Source organism: Pan troglodytes, chromosome 11 (genome assembly GCF_028858775.2).
Source record: "Pan troglodytes isolate AG18354 chromosome 11, NHGRI_mPanTro3-v2.0_pri, whole genome shotgun sequence".
Classification (NCBI taxonomy): Eukaryota; Metazoa; Chordata; class Mammalia; order Primates; family Hominidae; genus Pan; species Pan troglodytes.
The window spans coordinates 29,354,633-29,370,310 of record NC_072409.2 but is presented as its reverse complement, the minus strand read 5'-3'; the positions used below and the strand labels follow the sequence as shown (position 1 = coordinate 29,370,310).

General features: G+C 40.0%; 1 protein-coding gene across 8 annotated transcripts in view; it reads right to left on the bottom strand.

Moving 5' to 3' along the window:
- Positions 1-15,678, bottom strand: part of TMEM245 (transmembrane protein 245) — a 107,259-nt gene that overhangs the window by 71,938 nt on the left and 19,643 nt on the right. For 2 of the 8 annotated variants that reach the window (XM_016961396.4, XM_016961400.4), the window contains exons 4-6: positions 8,396-8,512; positions 5,858-6,091; positions 2,105-2,274 (exon numbers count right to left, since the gene is read on the bottom strand). In XM_016961396.4, coding sequence (XP_016816885.3) covers positions 2,105-2,274; positions 5,858-6,091; positions 8,396-8,512 — 521 coding nt within the window. Of the gene's footprint in view, positions 1-928; positions 953-2,104; positions 2,275-5,857; positions 6,092-8,395; positions 8,513-15,678 lie in introns of all 8 variants that reach the window. The other 6 variants (XM_001144114.8, XM_016961395.4, XM_054658370.2 and 3 more) reach the window with 6 other exon arrangements.

The window sequence follows — 15,678 nt, the reverse complement described above, 5'->3', positions numbered from 1 at the left end:
ATGATGTCATCTCTTGCTATCTGTCCTAGAGATTCATTGAAATTATTATTTTTTTAAAAAACAGAGTCTTGCTGTCACCCAGGCTGGAGTGCAATGGTGCAATTATTGCTCACTACAACCTTGAATTCCTAGGCTCAAACAATCCTTCTGCCCCAGCCTCCTGGGTAGTTAGGACTACAAGTGTGTGCTACAAGGCCTGGCTATTTAATTCATTAAAATTAATTTAAACATTACAATATGTGGACTATATGTCGAGGTACAACATTTCTAATGTATCTGGATTAGCCTTTATTGAAGTTATTAAAAGTGTGCCTATTATAATGCCATACCAATCATGTGAAGCATTTACCATAGACACAACCTCATACCTTGGAGAAAACACAAAATTCGATGTCACAGGTCATGACTACTATCTGTTTTAAGTTAAAAATAAATCTTGAAATACTAGTTACTTTAAAAAAGACAATATATAAAATTATCTGCCAAGGAAACCATACAAATATTTCACAGATTTGTCTTTTTAAAAAATTCCTGTGTCTTTTATAGAAAAAGTATCAAACAGAGAGTTCTCTCTTGCCCTTACAATAACTATTGCCTAATGTGTTTTCACACATCAAAGGAGACTAGAATATCAGGCTGAGCCACATTTACAGAACTAGATTTACAGGGGACAAAAGGACTATGAGACAGAACTTCTTACAAACACCTGAGCAAGGAGATACCATCCATATCCTAGACAGCCTTTGCTGAGTTTTTACCAAATTATACTGTGATAGTATTCATGCTTCACAACCTTCCATAGCTTATAATTAAAACTTTGAAAACAAAAACTTAGTTTGACACATGGACAGAAACATAGAGTGAAAAAGGCGATACAGGGGCATTACGGAATTCAATAGTAAAAACCAACATCTGGGTGTTCATTTACCTTCTTATTTAGCCAGTGCCAGAGCTTGAGGATAGGGGGTAAGGTGAGAAAGAGAAGATAAAAACAGTGGAGTATCATTAGAGAATGCAACCATAGTATGAAAAGAAAAGGAAAGCATGAGAAGGAAACCGTCCCAGACAAAGGAAAAACTAGGGACGGAAAAACTGTAACACATCAAAGTTTTAAAATCAAGAGAATGTAGTATTCCTTTAAGATATATAATGATTGAAATGATGATAACCACATCTTTGTTGGGAATCCAACAATTAAAAATACATAAAATAACCTGCATGCTCGTAGGCTTAGTGTCTCCATGCCTTTGCGCTGCTCCGTCTGCTTGCCCTTCTGGCCATGTCTACCTAAGAAACTCCCGCCTGTGCTTCAAAACTTGCTCCAGTATCACTTCCTCTGCTAACTTTCCCTTTCTCATGACTCTATGAACAGTGAGTCATTTCTTGCTCAGTGCTGCCACTGTATCCCATACACACTTTTCCTACACAAATTCCTAATACTTACATAGAGCTTACTGTGTACCAGGCAATGATCTAGGGATTTTACATATATTACCTCATTTAACCCTTACCACCATTCTACAAGGTAGGTGCTATTGTACCTATTTTACTGGTATGGAAACCAAGGCACAGAAAGGTTAGGAAACTTCATGGATTCATAGTCCATGCTCTTTAACCACTAAGGCTCTAAATCTAACTGCCATCTCTGAATTTTTATCAACTGCTGTCTTTCCCCAATAAACAAGGCTTCTGTATCTGGTTTTCCATGATTCATCTGATTTTCTGTAGGACTTAATACAGTATCTGACATATGGTAATTACTCCAAAAATATTCACTAAACTGAGCCACTACCTAGCTACATAATTTTAGGCAAGTCGCTTAACCTCTCTGGATTTCAATTTGGTCCTAATATAATGAGGGAATTAAATCAGAAAATCCATTTCTCCCATTTTTATGAGGAAAAAATACTTACACAAGCTTTATTTAAAGTAAACCCATCTCATCCTTGTGTAAACCATAATTTTAAACGTTAAACTTTCATCATAGAATTAGATATTAAATGTGTTATCAACAGTTACAATATAAACACCATAGAATGGAAAAGTTCAAACCACGAAATATATTAACTCCATTAAGACAGCCCAAGTCCTTAAAATACAATACCTTGCTATCAACTTTTAACAAGAATTTTCCAAGCCCGACAATGGGCCAAGGCGCGAGAGCTCCCTGCCGCTCCTTCAGGAAGCTTTCTATAACGCCCCACCACACATGGTAGCGTTTCTCTAGGAAATCCACAACTCCAAAGTGAATGACAAGCTTTTTGAGTATCCAGACTAAAAAAAGACAAAAAATACATATATAAACAAAATATAGATTAACAAGTTGTAACATGAAAAGGTACCTTAATTTCACAAAACCTTTCTAAAACAACAAAGCTAGTATTAAAAAGAAGATCAATGTTAAAAAGCAGGGTGGGACTCAAAGTACTCCACACAGATGGAATTGGACCAAGTAACTTTTCAAACCATCCCCACCTGCCTATATATTATCTTCTTCGTGAAGTCTGAATCCTTGTATAGTCAGGGATTATTTTACAGCCCACATAAACAAAAGATACTCTCATCGTGAAGATTTCAGTGACTACAATTCTGGCCCCTTGCATATTCCCCCTTCCTGGGTAAATAATACAAACCCCTGACATTTCCTCATCTCCTTGGCTTTTATAGCTGTTCTTGTCAAATGTTCTTCTTTTCCTTAGTTGCTCGTTATTTAGTGACTAGAAAAGTATAAGGTATTCCATACGCATCATGATTTTGTACCACTGCAGAGTAATGTTGTTTCTATTTCCCCATTTGATGCTGCTCTCAACATCTGAACAGATGCCAGGGTTCAGTAGAGAAGCAAGCTGAATACTAGCAGGGCTGCTACAAATGGCCCAAGGCTGTGCATGGCAACTTCAGTGGGGACCACTCTCAAACCACACTGTCTCCTCCTGGAGTTGGGCAGTGAAGTGGCTCTTTAAGCAGAGGTTAAGCTTCTTGTTAGAAGCCAATTAAGAAGGTGGTAGGGCCAGAAAGAAGTGTTACTCAACTGTGAGGCTTGCCTTCAAGTTTGGACCCTGTATCTCAATCAGTATATAATTTCCCTAACTCTAGAGATTTGTGTTCTTAGCTCTGGCCTTGCAACCTAAAGGTTCACAATTTGCTGTTTTGAACCATGAGCTCAGTGTTACACACAAGTTCAACAATTCCTTTATCACCATTTTTAAATCCCTACAAAAGCCCTAGAAGAACTCCTATAGTTTCAGTAAGTCCAGGGTAATTACAAGCTGTAGAAAAGCTTTTAGGGGCCACCTTATTCACAGCCTGCTCTCCCAAGATCATGTCAAATTCCTATGATGACTAGAAGGTTAAGCTATGACTAAGAGAAATGAAATTCCTGCTAACAAACTTTAAGGAAAAGAGAGTTGCAACAGCATTTGACACACAGTTTGCCAGCATAATAAAATCATCTGGAAAAAAAAAAGTATGGAACAGGGCCGGGCACAGTGGCTCAACGCCTGTAATCCCAGCACTCCGGGAGGCCGAGGCGGGCGGATCACGAGGTCAGGAGATCGAGACCATCCTGGCTAACAGTGAAACCCCGTCTCTACTAAAAATACAAAAAATTAGCCAGGCGTTGTGGCGGGCACCTGTAGTCCCAGCTACTCAGGAGGCTGAGGCAGGAGGTGTGAACCCAGGAGATGAAGCTTGCGGTGAGCCGAGATCCCGCCACTGCACTCCAGCCTGGGCAACAGAGCGAGACTCCATCTCAAAAAAAAAAAAAAAAGTATGGAACAATCTAGAAGAGCAATTTAAACTGTTCCACTCAGTTTAAGAGGAAGCATGGCCATGGTATCTGCTCTGTGACTTGCTTAATTAAAGCTGTATCTTGTTCCAACTGCCTAACAGAAGTTCTGTTTGAGGACAGAAGAACCACATATAGGCTGGGCACGGTGACTCAAACCTGTAGTCCCAGCACTTTGGGAAGCCAAGGTGTGAGGATTGCTTGAGTCCAGGAGTTTGAGACCAGCCTGGGCAACATGGCAAACTACAAAAAATACAAAACAATAGCCAGTGGACGCACCTGTAGTCTCAGCTATCTGGGGGGCTGAGGCAGGAGGATCACTTGAGCCTGAGAGATCGAGGCTGTGGTGAATGGGTGACAAAGTGAGACCCTGTCTCAAAAAAAAAAAAAAAAAAAATAGATACAAACTTCAACCATTTATATTGCATGCTCCCTGAGGACAGGCACTACTATACCATGCTCTGGTCATAATAAATGTTAAAAAATAATGCCTATTTAATTAACTATCCAATTGAGTGAGGAAAAATAAAAATAAGTGATGAAAACTAATGATCTAGAAGGTAAATGGGCTAATAAGTTTAGACTTTTAGACTACAGTGGAGAGCAGCTTCCAAAAATCAGATTACGTTTTAATCAATAGTGAAAAACCTTGACATAGGAAATGAGGAGTAATCAAATGTAGAAGGTACTCAGAAGGCAAAATCCACAGCAGCCACTAAGGACTTAATAAATTTGGCACAAAATATGGCTGCCATAAGAAGAGAGCCCAAATAATCAGGAAAATATTAGGTAAAAGATGTTTCCACAATGCACCTGTCAGAGAAAACTCTTCCTTGCTCTTTCTAGTCTTAGAAGAAAGACAGTTTTAGAGAGAATCAAAACAATAGAGGTGGGCCTTAAATTACCACAGCATTAAGATACAAAGACCTGATTTAATGGATTATGGAAAACTATGATTCCATTTTGATGTAATACATATAATATAGATATACATGTAATTTAATTTTTCTGCCAAACAAATCACAAGACTTTGCATACATATATTTCTCAAAGCCTATATTTCCTTTGAATGAAAAAGGCAAGGTAAAACGTGCTTCCCTAAGAGTAGCTCTCAAAAATCATTCAATCTCAGCTAGGCGCGGTGGCTCACTCCTGTAATGCCAGCACTTTGGGAGGCGGAGGTGAGCGGATGACTTAAGGTAAGGATTCGAGACCAGCCTGGCCAACATGGTGAAACTCCGTCTCTACTAAAAATACAAAAAATTAGCCAGGGGTGGTGGTGCATGCCTGTAGTCCCAGCAACTCAGGAGGCTGAGGTGGGAGAATTGCTTGAACCCAGGGGGCAAAGGCTGCAGGGAGCTGAGATCGCGCCACCGCAATCCAGCCTGGGTGACACAGCGAGACTCCGTCTCAAAAAAAAACAAAAAATCATCCGATCTTCAAATTCCAAAACACAGATATTGTTAACATTCTCCTTCACAGAATCATGGATGGCTAAACAATCAAATCTCTCTATGGAGCTATTAATCTCAAATACTACATGAAATTGTAAGAGGCTAAACACATTTTTTGAGCTTAAAAGTGAAATACTGGCCCGGCGCGGTGGCTCACACCTATAATCCCAGCACTTTGGGAGGCCGAGATGGGCAGATCACGAGGTCAGGAGATCGAGACTATCCTGGCTAACATGGTGAAACCCTGTCTCTACTAAAAATAAAAAAGAAATTAGCCGGGTGTGGTGGTGGGCACCTATAGTCCCAGCTACTCGGGAGGCTGAGGCAGGATAATGGCATGAACCTGGGAGGTGGAGCTTGCGGTGAGCTGAGATGGTGCCACTGCACTTCCAGCCTGGGCAAGACTCCATCTCAAAAAAAAAAAAAAAAAAGTGAAATATTAAAGATGTATCAAAGTAATAAATTAACCAAATGGTGTTTACTATTTAAATGCAAACATAAGATTGTTTTACTTTGCAAGATGGTAAATGTATCTCAAATATTAAAATCCAAAAGTAAAAAAAGAAGAAAAAAATCTTCAAAGACAAGACGAGATCGTACTTAACCAGATAACGACCTGCAATCGGCACTGGCAGCAACTGCACAATCCACAGGTTCAACCAGATCTGCACGATGACAATGGCCCAAACCAGAGACACAAAGTAGATGTCACTAGTTTTCTTCTTTCTAAGAAACGTTCCTATTTCAGGCCTTCGTCTGCCCAGAGTAGGTGAAGGGGAAGTGGGCGAAGGGGAGGAGGGTGAAGGGGAGGTGGACAACGTTGGAGCGGATTCTCCCCTGTCCACTGCTTCTGAAAAGGGAAAGAAAAACACCACACACCGCATTAGTCCACATGAGGAAACGGGAATACAGAGCCACTCATTAGGCTAGCCTGTTTCAGGCCTTCAAAATGTGCTGATATGGTATGATTACATCGGGTTAAAAAAGACAAAAATATTTGGACCTATGTTTGCATATGCACTGAAAAACATGGAGAATTACAATGCCAACAGAGCTTGAATTTAGGAAGAGTAAGTTAGTTGGTGATAGAATTGGGAGTCGTTAAAACAAAATACATGACAAAGTAGCTGAGAATAATAATTATCCCATAAAACTTATTCAAACTATTTAAAGAAACAAATGCTAACATATACTAGAATTTCTATATTTAAAAATCCCTTTTCTTTCAATAGAACTTTAGATTAGGTGTATTTATATACATTTCTGACATAAGAAGACTTTTCAGTGTTATTTCACCTAAAATGGAACCAACCAATCTTACAAGAACCCAGGGCTTTCAAACAGAAGATATAAAACATGAATGAGATACAAAAACAATGACAGATTTCTCGGGTGAGGATTTTCAAATAAAGGAAACCATACTGGATTATTTCACATAAGACACTGTTTTCTAACAATGCAACCACCATGTTACATTTTACTATAGGGTGCTATTATTTCTATTTCCTAGTTTTAATAAGATATACCATACACATCAGAAATTATAAAACTCTTAAAGTAGTATTACTCTATATATACTATAATAATGAAAATTATTAAGATCCTAAAACTTGCATTTTGCCTTCCATTAGAAAAAAATATTAATTACAAAAGTATGTCATGTCGAATGTGTGGATTGTTAATTACAAAAGTATCATACGCCAGAAAAAAAGTCTAGAAAAAAGAGAAAAGAAATAAGAACTCCCATAATCCCAACCTCACATTTTCCCCCTGGTCTTTTACATAGTTGTAGCATGTTCTACTTATCCTTTCTCATTCTTTCTCTTCAGTTGAAAGTCAGCTCCACCAGAGCTAAGACCTTGTCTGTTTTGTTCTCCCTCCACTGAATTCCTGGCACATACAATAGTATCTCATATATAGGAGGTGCTCACTAAATAAGTGAATGAATGACTTCCCTGTTGTTTCATAATTTTCATAAGCAACCACACAGTAGCCCACCAAGTGCTGTATCATAATTTCCTTAGTGTTTTTAATGTTAAAAGTTTAGCTGTGAGTCAATTTTTACTACTGAGATCACTTGCACCCTAGTAAGTCAGCTCACCTCACTAGGACCAACATTCTACCCTTAAAAGTGCAGGGCTAAAGCTCAAGCTAGTTAACAGATGCTTTTGTTTGACTTTGCTCTGAGTTATCTTTCTAATTTGGAAACTTCATGATGGTGGGTTTGACAGATATTTGGAAGAATGAGCCCAAAACCAAAACATCATTTCCTCTCCACTTTGGAAACATAATTCCATGTGCAAGAAAAATAAGTGTTCCTACTACACCAAATTCCTTTATCTTAGCTGACATTTCTAAAGTCAGTTCTTCAAGGAGAATTCACTCTAAATATTCCCTAACTCCAAATACCTCTGGCACTAATGGATCTCTCAGCACAGACTAAGGTGGCCTTTTACATTCTGGAACTCTGCAAGAGTACAGCATGACTCTACAACTGGTATATCTACCAGCTGGATTCCTCAGGAGCCTGCAATTCCCAAAGCCAGGCCACACAGGACAATGAGTCCAAAACAACCAGAGGGGTCTGTTTGAGGGGTCAATATATTAACACATGAAGCATGCAAACTTTCAGAGAAAGAATGACAGAGAAATGGATGACTGCAAGATGGAAAATAAAAGTCTTCCCCAAAAAAAGAGTTGGGAAAAGGGAACAAAAGAAAGAAAAAACAACAGGAAGAGACAGGGCAAAATAAAATCATGGAGGAGAACTGACAGTTGTAGAAGAAAGAAATGGAAAATAAGAAATCAAGATAAGATATGCGTAAAGTGGAGGGAAATGGAGACGGAGAAAAGGAAAATAAGAAAAACAAAAGCAATGAATAACAGAAGAAAAATAAGAAAAGCCTTTTTTAAAAAGGAAAGAACAAAGAACCAAGGTAAGAAACTCAAGAAGTTACATAATTAAATGTATTTAAAAAGTGATATATGAGAACAAAGATGAGAGGGAAAAGGGCATAAAAATAGGAACCAAAGAGAATAAATGAAGGATCAGCAGGAGTAAGTAGCATTTTGTGATGCTGGTGTCCTGAATTTTACTTTCTATGTACATTTCATTTTCCAGAATAACCTTGAATGTCACCAGAACATCAGTCACCTGCAGGCTGAGTGGAGGGCTGGTCTTCACTGCTTGATTCATACCCTGTGATAGAGATGGCCAAGTTTGCCAGAGTAGAAGCTGCCATGGAGATAACCTGCCCTGGTAACTCTGCCCCTGTAAAAGAAGCATCCATTTTCAAAACTCTTTAAAGTAGGAAATAATGGCTGCAAATTTAAACACAGTCCGACATTTTCAACAACAACAAAATAAAATGGTTACTACTGACCCACTGAATAAGTGGTTCTTCACCAAGGAAGAACCATTAAGAATTGACATGAAAGTGTGCTAAAAAAGCAAATCCCTTGACTCTCTGTATACCTTCCTCCTTTGGGAACTTAATGCTGGTGGATGTGGCAGACACTACACATGTAAACTTGGAGTCCCACACTTACATTTGTTAACAAGTTGATTTTAATGCATACTTCTATTGAAAAACACTACCACATCAAGTCTGTGAGCTCCCTGATCTGACTGTCTTAGGCTATGTTGTATGACTAGGTCTCATGTTAGTACGAGATAATCCACAATTGGTGGTCATAACAACATTCCACAAATGAGTATGCGAATATATGGCTATTATGCAAAACCATATAGATTTATAAATTACATAACTCAGTACAGGCAAAATCCACCACTTGAAAATCTAAAGGAACATCATGACGTTGTTTCACATTATATATTTCCATGTTAAATTCCTAATAGGTAGTACCAAGCTCAATCATTTGCACTAAATTCAAGTAAAACATTCACTGGCAAAGGAGGTCTGTCAACCTTTAACCTTCTATAGCAGACAAGGAAGAATAGCTCACATAGCATCAGGTTCTAGCACACTTTCTTGCACACTAGAGTGGAGAGCTAAAAAAATTGTATTTCTTGGATTCCCCTGCAGCCGAGGTCTCACATGTGACACAGTTTCTACCAAGCAGGTACACCTGTGCAGGACTTGAGAGCCTGAAGTGGCACACTGTAATTTGGAAGCCAGAGCTCTTGTATCAAACACAGTCAGTCAGGAAGGCATATGGTTTTTCCGCAGCAACTTAGCAGAAGTTCTGATGTCTGATCTCTAACTTCACGGCGAGCAGCAGCAGCCGTGGCCCTCTGCCCAAACAGTCCTTCAGTGTCACTGAGCATTTCTCCTGATTGCACTGCTTCCACCTGTGTCAGATTCCAAGATTAATTGTCTGGTCTTTCCAGAAATTCCATGTGCAAAAATTGTAAATGCTAACCAATACCTCCTACTATTTATTTAAACTACCTGGGGTAGATTCTATTGTTCACAACTAAGAACACTAGCAATTCCTAGTCACCAAATCATACACCCACACTCATACAACTGAGACATTACTTTTGGTAGGCCAAGACTCGGTATGGCAACATAGGATTCTGTCACCCCAATGAAAAGAGCCATGATCCTTCAGAAAGCTGATGAATTTCAGCTCCAAGTTAATTAACTCCACATACCCAAATATCCAAAGCTAGCCCTCTCCCAGAAAGCAGCAAGCCAGAGCCTGAGGTGGATCTTTGGTAGATTCAGACATCAGGATAAGAGTACTCACCTTGCTCAGTCATACCCTGTCCCTCCTCTAATAAATGCCCCTGTGACTTGAAAGAGTTCATTTTTAGATAGGGTATCATATCTCTCAATATGAGAGAAATTCAAACTCATGGTCTGAGAGGAAAGCGTAAGTTAGATTTCTGGATTAGGACCTTACTCTCCTGGCCTGTGTATCCAAGGTCCTCCTGAAATGCCAATAAGACAGCAAGGGCTGACAGAGAAAAACAGTGTCTTTCATTTCTTACATGTACTGTGTGCTGGGGATAAAGACACAGACCCTGCCCCCAGGGAGTACAGTAAAGGTATGAATTAAATAACCACACAAATAAACGTGTGTATAGAAATTATGGTTGCTATAAAAAAATGTTGGGTATCTTGTGACATCCTAACAACATCTTGGGCAGAAGGAAAGCTGTGAGAAGAACCCGGCATGTTAAAGACAGTGAAAGAAGGTCAGTGTGTCTGGAACACAGACAGCTAGTAAGAAACTGGTATCAGATAAACAAGGCTGGAGAGGTAAGCCAGATGATGCAGATCACAGAACACCACATGAAGGACTTTAGTGTTTATTCTAAGAGGAAGAAGAACGCACTGAAGAGTTTCAAACAGGATAGTAGTCTTCTTCTCACTGAAATTTTATTGAGATAAAAGTATACTCACATGCAGTTGCAAGAAATAATCCCAGTGTACCACAATTTGTCCAGTTTCCCCTGACACAAGATACAGAACAACATCATCACTATAAGGATCTCTCATGTTGACCTTTTATAACCACACTCAACTGCCTCTCACCCCTCTCACCACCCTGTAAATAAATAACCCATTTGAGATATAAGACCATTCTTGCTTGTCTGGAGAAAAAGAGACTAGAGGGGACCTATAATGGTAATGGGTACAGGGAGATAAGTTGTTGCAGTAGTATAGGCAAGACATGATGCCAGTGTGGTCTACAGCCACAACAGGGGAAACAGGGAAAAGCGGCTGTGTTAAAGAGACGTAGAAGAGTCAAAGCGGACCACACTTGATGAGGAAGCAATGAAGGGAATCAAAGAGACGAAGGTATCCCGGTTTCCAGACTATGGTTAGGTAGAGAAAATGTAGCAGAGCTGGATGAAGATTCTTGACATATTAGAGTTATTTTGAGACTTTCAGATAGAAGTTCCACAAACAGGCTGGGTGCAGTGGCTCATGCCTGTAATCCCAGCACTCTGGGAGGCCAAGGCAGACGGATTACCTGAGGTCAGGAGTTCGAGACCAGCATGGCCAACATGCCGAAACCCCGTCTCTACTAAAAACACAAAAATTAGCTGGGCATGGTGGCACACGCCTATAATCCCAGCTACTAAAGAGGCTGAGGCAGGAGAATCGCTTGAACCCAGGAGGCAGAGGTTGCAGTGAGCCGAGATCGTATTATTGAGCTGAGATCATGCCAATAAGCCAAGATCACACCACTGCACTCTGCCTGGGTGACAGAGTGAGACTTTGTCTCAAAAAAAAAAAAAGTTCCACAAACAAACTGACCTACACCAGAGATGGGGCAAGACTTAGCTTTGCAGCAGTACACCCAGGAGGGATCTCTTAGGCCCCACTCAAGAGCAAAGTTTGGGAACACCTAATGGCCTGGGACAGTACAGTAGAAAAAGGAAAAACAAAGACCTTCAGGTCAAAAATTTTTTAAATTAAGAATTCTCTCTTACATAAGATTACAGACTAGTCAAGGGTCTTGAATTACTGAACTGGCCTCTTCAAAAGTAATTTAATTAAGTGGTTACTCATCTTGAGACACTGTAAGAAAAGTAAGTCCCTTGATGGTTTTTGCAAAATAACAAGATCATTGGATAGCTCTTCAAATAATGGACTTTCAGTTCAGCTGCATTTTATCTTACATTTCTAAATGCCTACTAAGCATTCATTCACCAAATAGGCGACTAGGCTATATGCTGATATAAGAGACTAAGCCCCTGGTCTCAAATTCAGTCTGATACTTAAGAGCTAATGTAAAGTAAGTGTAAACTGTTAGGGAGCAGCGTGGAAATCAAATCCATGCAGGGAGGTCTGGGAAGGGTTTCCAAAGGAGCTGTCTGACAAGAATATTGAAAGATGCCATCCTTTAAATCCATTTTAACAAAAGTGAGCTAGATAAAGATGACAGAACAGTTCTATCTTGGAGAGGAAGCTCCTGAGAGACTGGTGTCTTAGAGGGCAGGGGTAGAAAAGTGTTTCAGGAAGACAAAAAAGCAAATATGAAGACACAAAGGCAAGAAAAAGCAGAGGTGTCCTCTTCAAAGAACTCTAGGAAGTTCAATAAGACTGGAAGATAGTGTGAATGAGAAGAGCAGAGTGGCATAAGAATGCAGAGGGAGGTTGGGACCAGGGCATAAAAGGTCTCACATTTGCTATGAGGAAGCAGCACAATTCAGTGGCTGGAAGCACAGGTGAGGAAAGAAGACTCCCCAGGTTCAAATCCCAGGTCTATTCTTACTACTTACATGGCTATAGGCAAGTTAGTTAACGTCAAGATGTCCCAGTCTCCTCATGTGTAAAAATGAGGCTTACATAAATTCGTATCTCATGTGAGAATGAAGTGAAATAATACATATAAAATGCTGGCTGGGCACAGTGGCTCACACCTGCAATCCCAGCACTTTGGGAGGCTAAGGCAGGTAGACCACCTGAGGCCAGGAGTTCCAGACCTGCCTGGCCAACATGGTGAAACCCCGTCTCTATTAAAAATACAAAAAAATTAGCCAGGTATGGTGGCACATGCCTGTAATCCCAGCTACTTGGGAGGCTGAGGCAGAAGAATCACTTGAACCTGGGAGGCAGAGGCTTCAGTGAGCCAAGATGGCACCACTGCACTACCCTGGGCGACAGAGCGAGACTCCGTCTTGAAAAATAAATAAATAAATAAAGTTTAGAACAATGCTGGGTATGTAGGAAGTACTCAATAAATGTTAGCTATCATCATCGTCAATATCAATCTATTGGCTTTGACAGTATAAACTAGAAGCAGAAGCCACTAACCCTTCTGTAGTATTTCTTTGTACCTCTCCTCCCCTTTCTACTTTATAGTATAGCCATCTATCTTCCCTTAGTAGACATTTTTAGATCTCCCCACAGAGCTAAGCAAAATATCTTGTATCTGTAGAGTAGGCACTGAAAGATTCGAGAAAAAGCTAAACCCAATCAATTAAATCTTCAAAACTGTGGCTTAAGGAATAACTCTCCAACTTGCTAATGGCACTAAAATATGCAGTAAATATGCAGTAAAGCCTAGCTACATCAATGGAAACTGCACTATTTTTCTAGTTAATACACAAATGACTCAGCACATTTTTCGAGCACCTCAAACTTCACAAAAGCATGAAAGGAGTAGCACACAGAGAAAATAAACAAAGTATTTGAAAATTATGAATATAAGATTTGGCAAACTGCTTTTATCCAACAGATCTGTATTTTAATGACTTCTGTCTCAGTGATACCCTTCAGCACTTCAAAAACCACAAAGAATTGGCCTGGAATCAGAGTCCAAAAAAAAAACCAAAAAACAACAGTCCAGGCAGGGAGATGATAAACTGAACAGAACAATGCCAGGACTGAGAATCTTGGCCAAGTTGTGGTATTAGAATGGTATTGTATTTAAAAGCCACAGCTAAAAATAGGCACATAAACAAGGGAACATAATCTTGGGACTCAAGGACTAAAGAAAAAAAAGGAAAGAACATCCAAGGTTTCAGGTATCAATCTACCCAGAGACGGGGCCAGCATTAAGCAGAAGCCAAATAACAGGGATCTACACAAATCCAAACAAGCATGCTACTGACATTAGCAGCCTAGCACCAGGGAGCAGAAACTCAGAGTCCGGCACACAAGAAAGAGACCACAGGTCAGATAGTGTCTGTTAATACAGCAACTCAACGATGAGCAGACTAACTTTTTTAATAAGCATGGGTAAATATACTTTAAATCCAGTCTAAATAAGGAGATACTTCTTGATCCACTCCATTCTTTTTCACAGGGATAGCAGCAGTTACCAGAAATACATCCAAACATGCTTATTGGAAGCAGGCACTGCATACCAAATAACACCTCCCCAGCCTGCAAAGTTCCCTTTGAAGAAGGCTTCTGTTTCCATTACTAATGTGGAAAATACAACTCCCTCTCAATGGCTTCTAGTATCACGTCACAAGGGCCTGGAGATGGACCAGTAGACTTTTCTCTAGGCCTGTTTAACTTGCAGTATCAGAACTGGGGACTGGGAGGGGAGCAGTAAAACATTTGGTTTGCTCCCTTTTTCCAATTTGGGCTTGACTGAACCAAACTTGTTCATTCATATCTCATGCTATCCCAAAACAAGTAAGGCAACTATCAGGATTCATCTCTGCAAAGACATTTCTAGTCATTTACAAACAATTACCAATGCTAGGAGGAACAGCACTCAGCTGTACTTACTGGTACTTCTCAGGCTGGGTATCCAGGCTATTATAGATATATCTGATGATTGTTTCACTAACTTTTGAAGAAATTTCTTATACTCAGAGAAAATGGCTCTCTGAGCCTAAGTTTCTTCATTTGTAAAATAAGCATAACACCAATCTCACTAGACTGCTTAAAAAAAACTAAGAGTATTTTTAAAGAGTCTAACACAGCCTTACTTATAGGAGATAAGAATGCTAGTGTCCCTCTTTCCTCAGACGCCAAGGGAACATACTGAACGTGGATTCCAGGTGCTATAATTTGAGTGTTTGTGCTCCAAAACTTATGTTAAATTTAATTGCCGTTACCACAGTATTAACAGGTGGGACCTTTAAGAGGTGATTAGGCCATCAGGGCTCAGCCCTCATGGGTAGGATTAATGTCATTATAAAAGGGTGAGTTCAGCCCCAGCCCTCTCTTGCTCACCCTTGTACCACGTGATGATACAGCAAGAAGACCCTCACCAGATGCCAGCAACTTGACATTGGCCTTCTCAGCCTCCAGAACTGTGAGCCAATAAATTTCTGTTCATTGTAAGTTTCCAAGTCTGTGTTACTCTGTCACAGCGGGACAAAACACACTAAGCCATAAGGTTTCTACTAAGTAAGGTTTCTGGGATCTAGGAGGCAAGGAAGCTAGGTCATGTAGTTGTGTTAAGTCAACAGGACCAATATGGAAAACTGAAGGAGCTGACAACTACAACTGATGCAAGAAGGATGAGTACTCAATACTTTTTCAGGATGACTGACACTTACTCAAAGAGCCTGGGGAGGGGAAAGAACACTGGGCTTAGGGTCAAGAACCTATGTTTATTTATTTATTATCATTATTATTACTTTTAAGACAGGGTCTCACCTCTGTAGCCCAGGCTGGAGTACAGTGGCATGATTACTACTCACTGCAGCCTTGACCTCCTGGGTTCAAACAATCCTCCATCTTCAACCCTCCCAGTAGCTGGGACTATAGATGCACACTACCACACCCAGCTAATTTTTATTTTATTTTATTTTTATGTATTTATTTATTTTCTGTAGAGACAGGGTCTCACTATCTTGACCAGGCAAGGTTAGTCTTGAACTCCTGGGCTCAAGCAATCCTCCCGCCTTGGCCTCATAAAATGCTGGAATTATAGCATGAGCCATTATGCCTGGCCAAGGACCTAAGTTTAAATCTTAGCTCCACTAGTCACCTGTGTGACTGCAGGCTAGTCAGTTAATCTCTAGAAGTATCTTCATCTGTAAATAAAGAT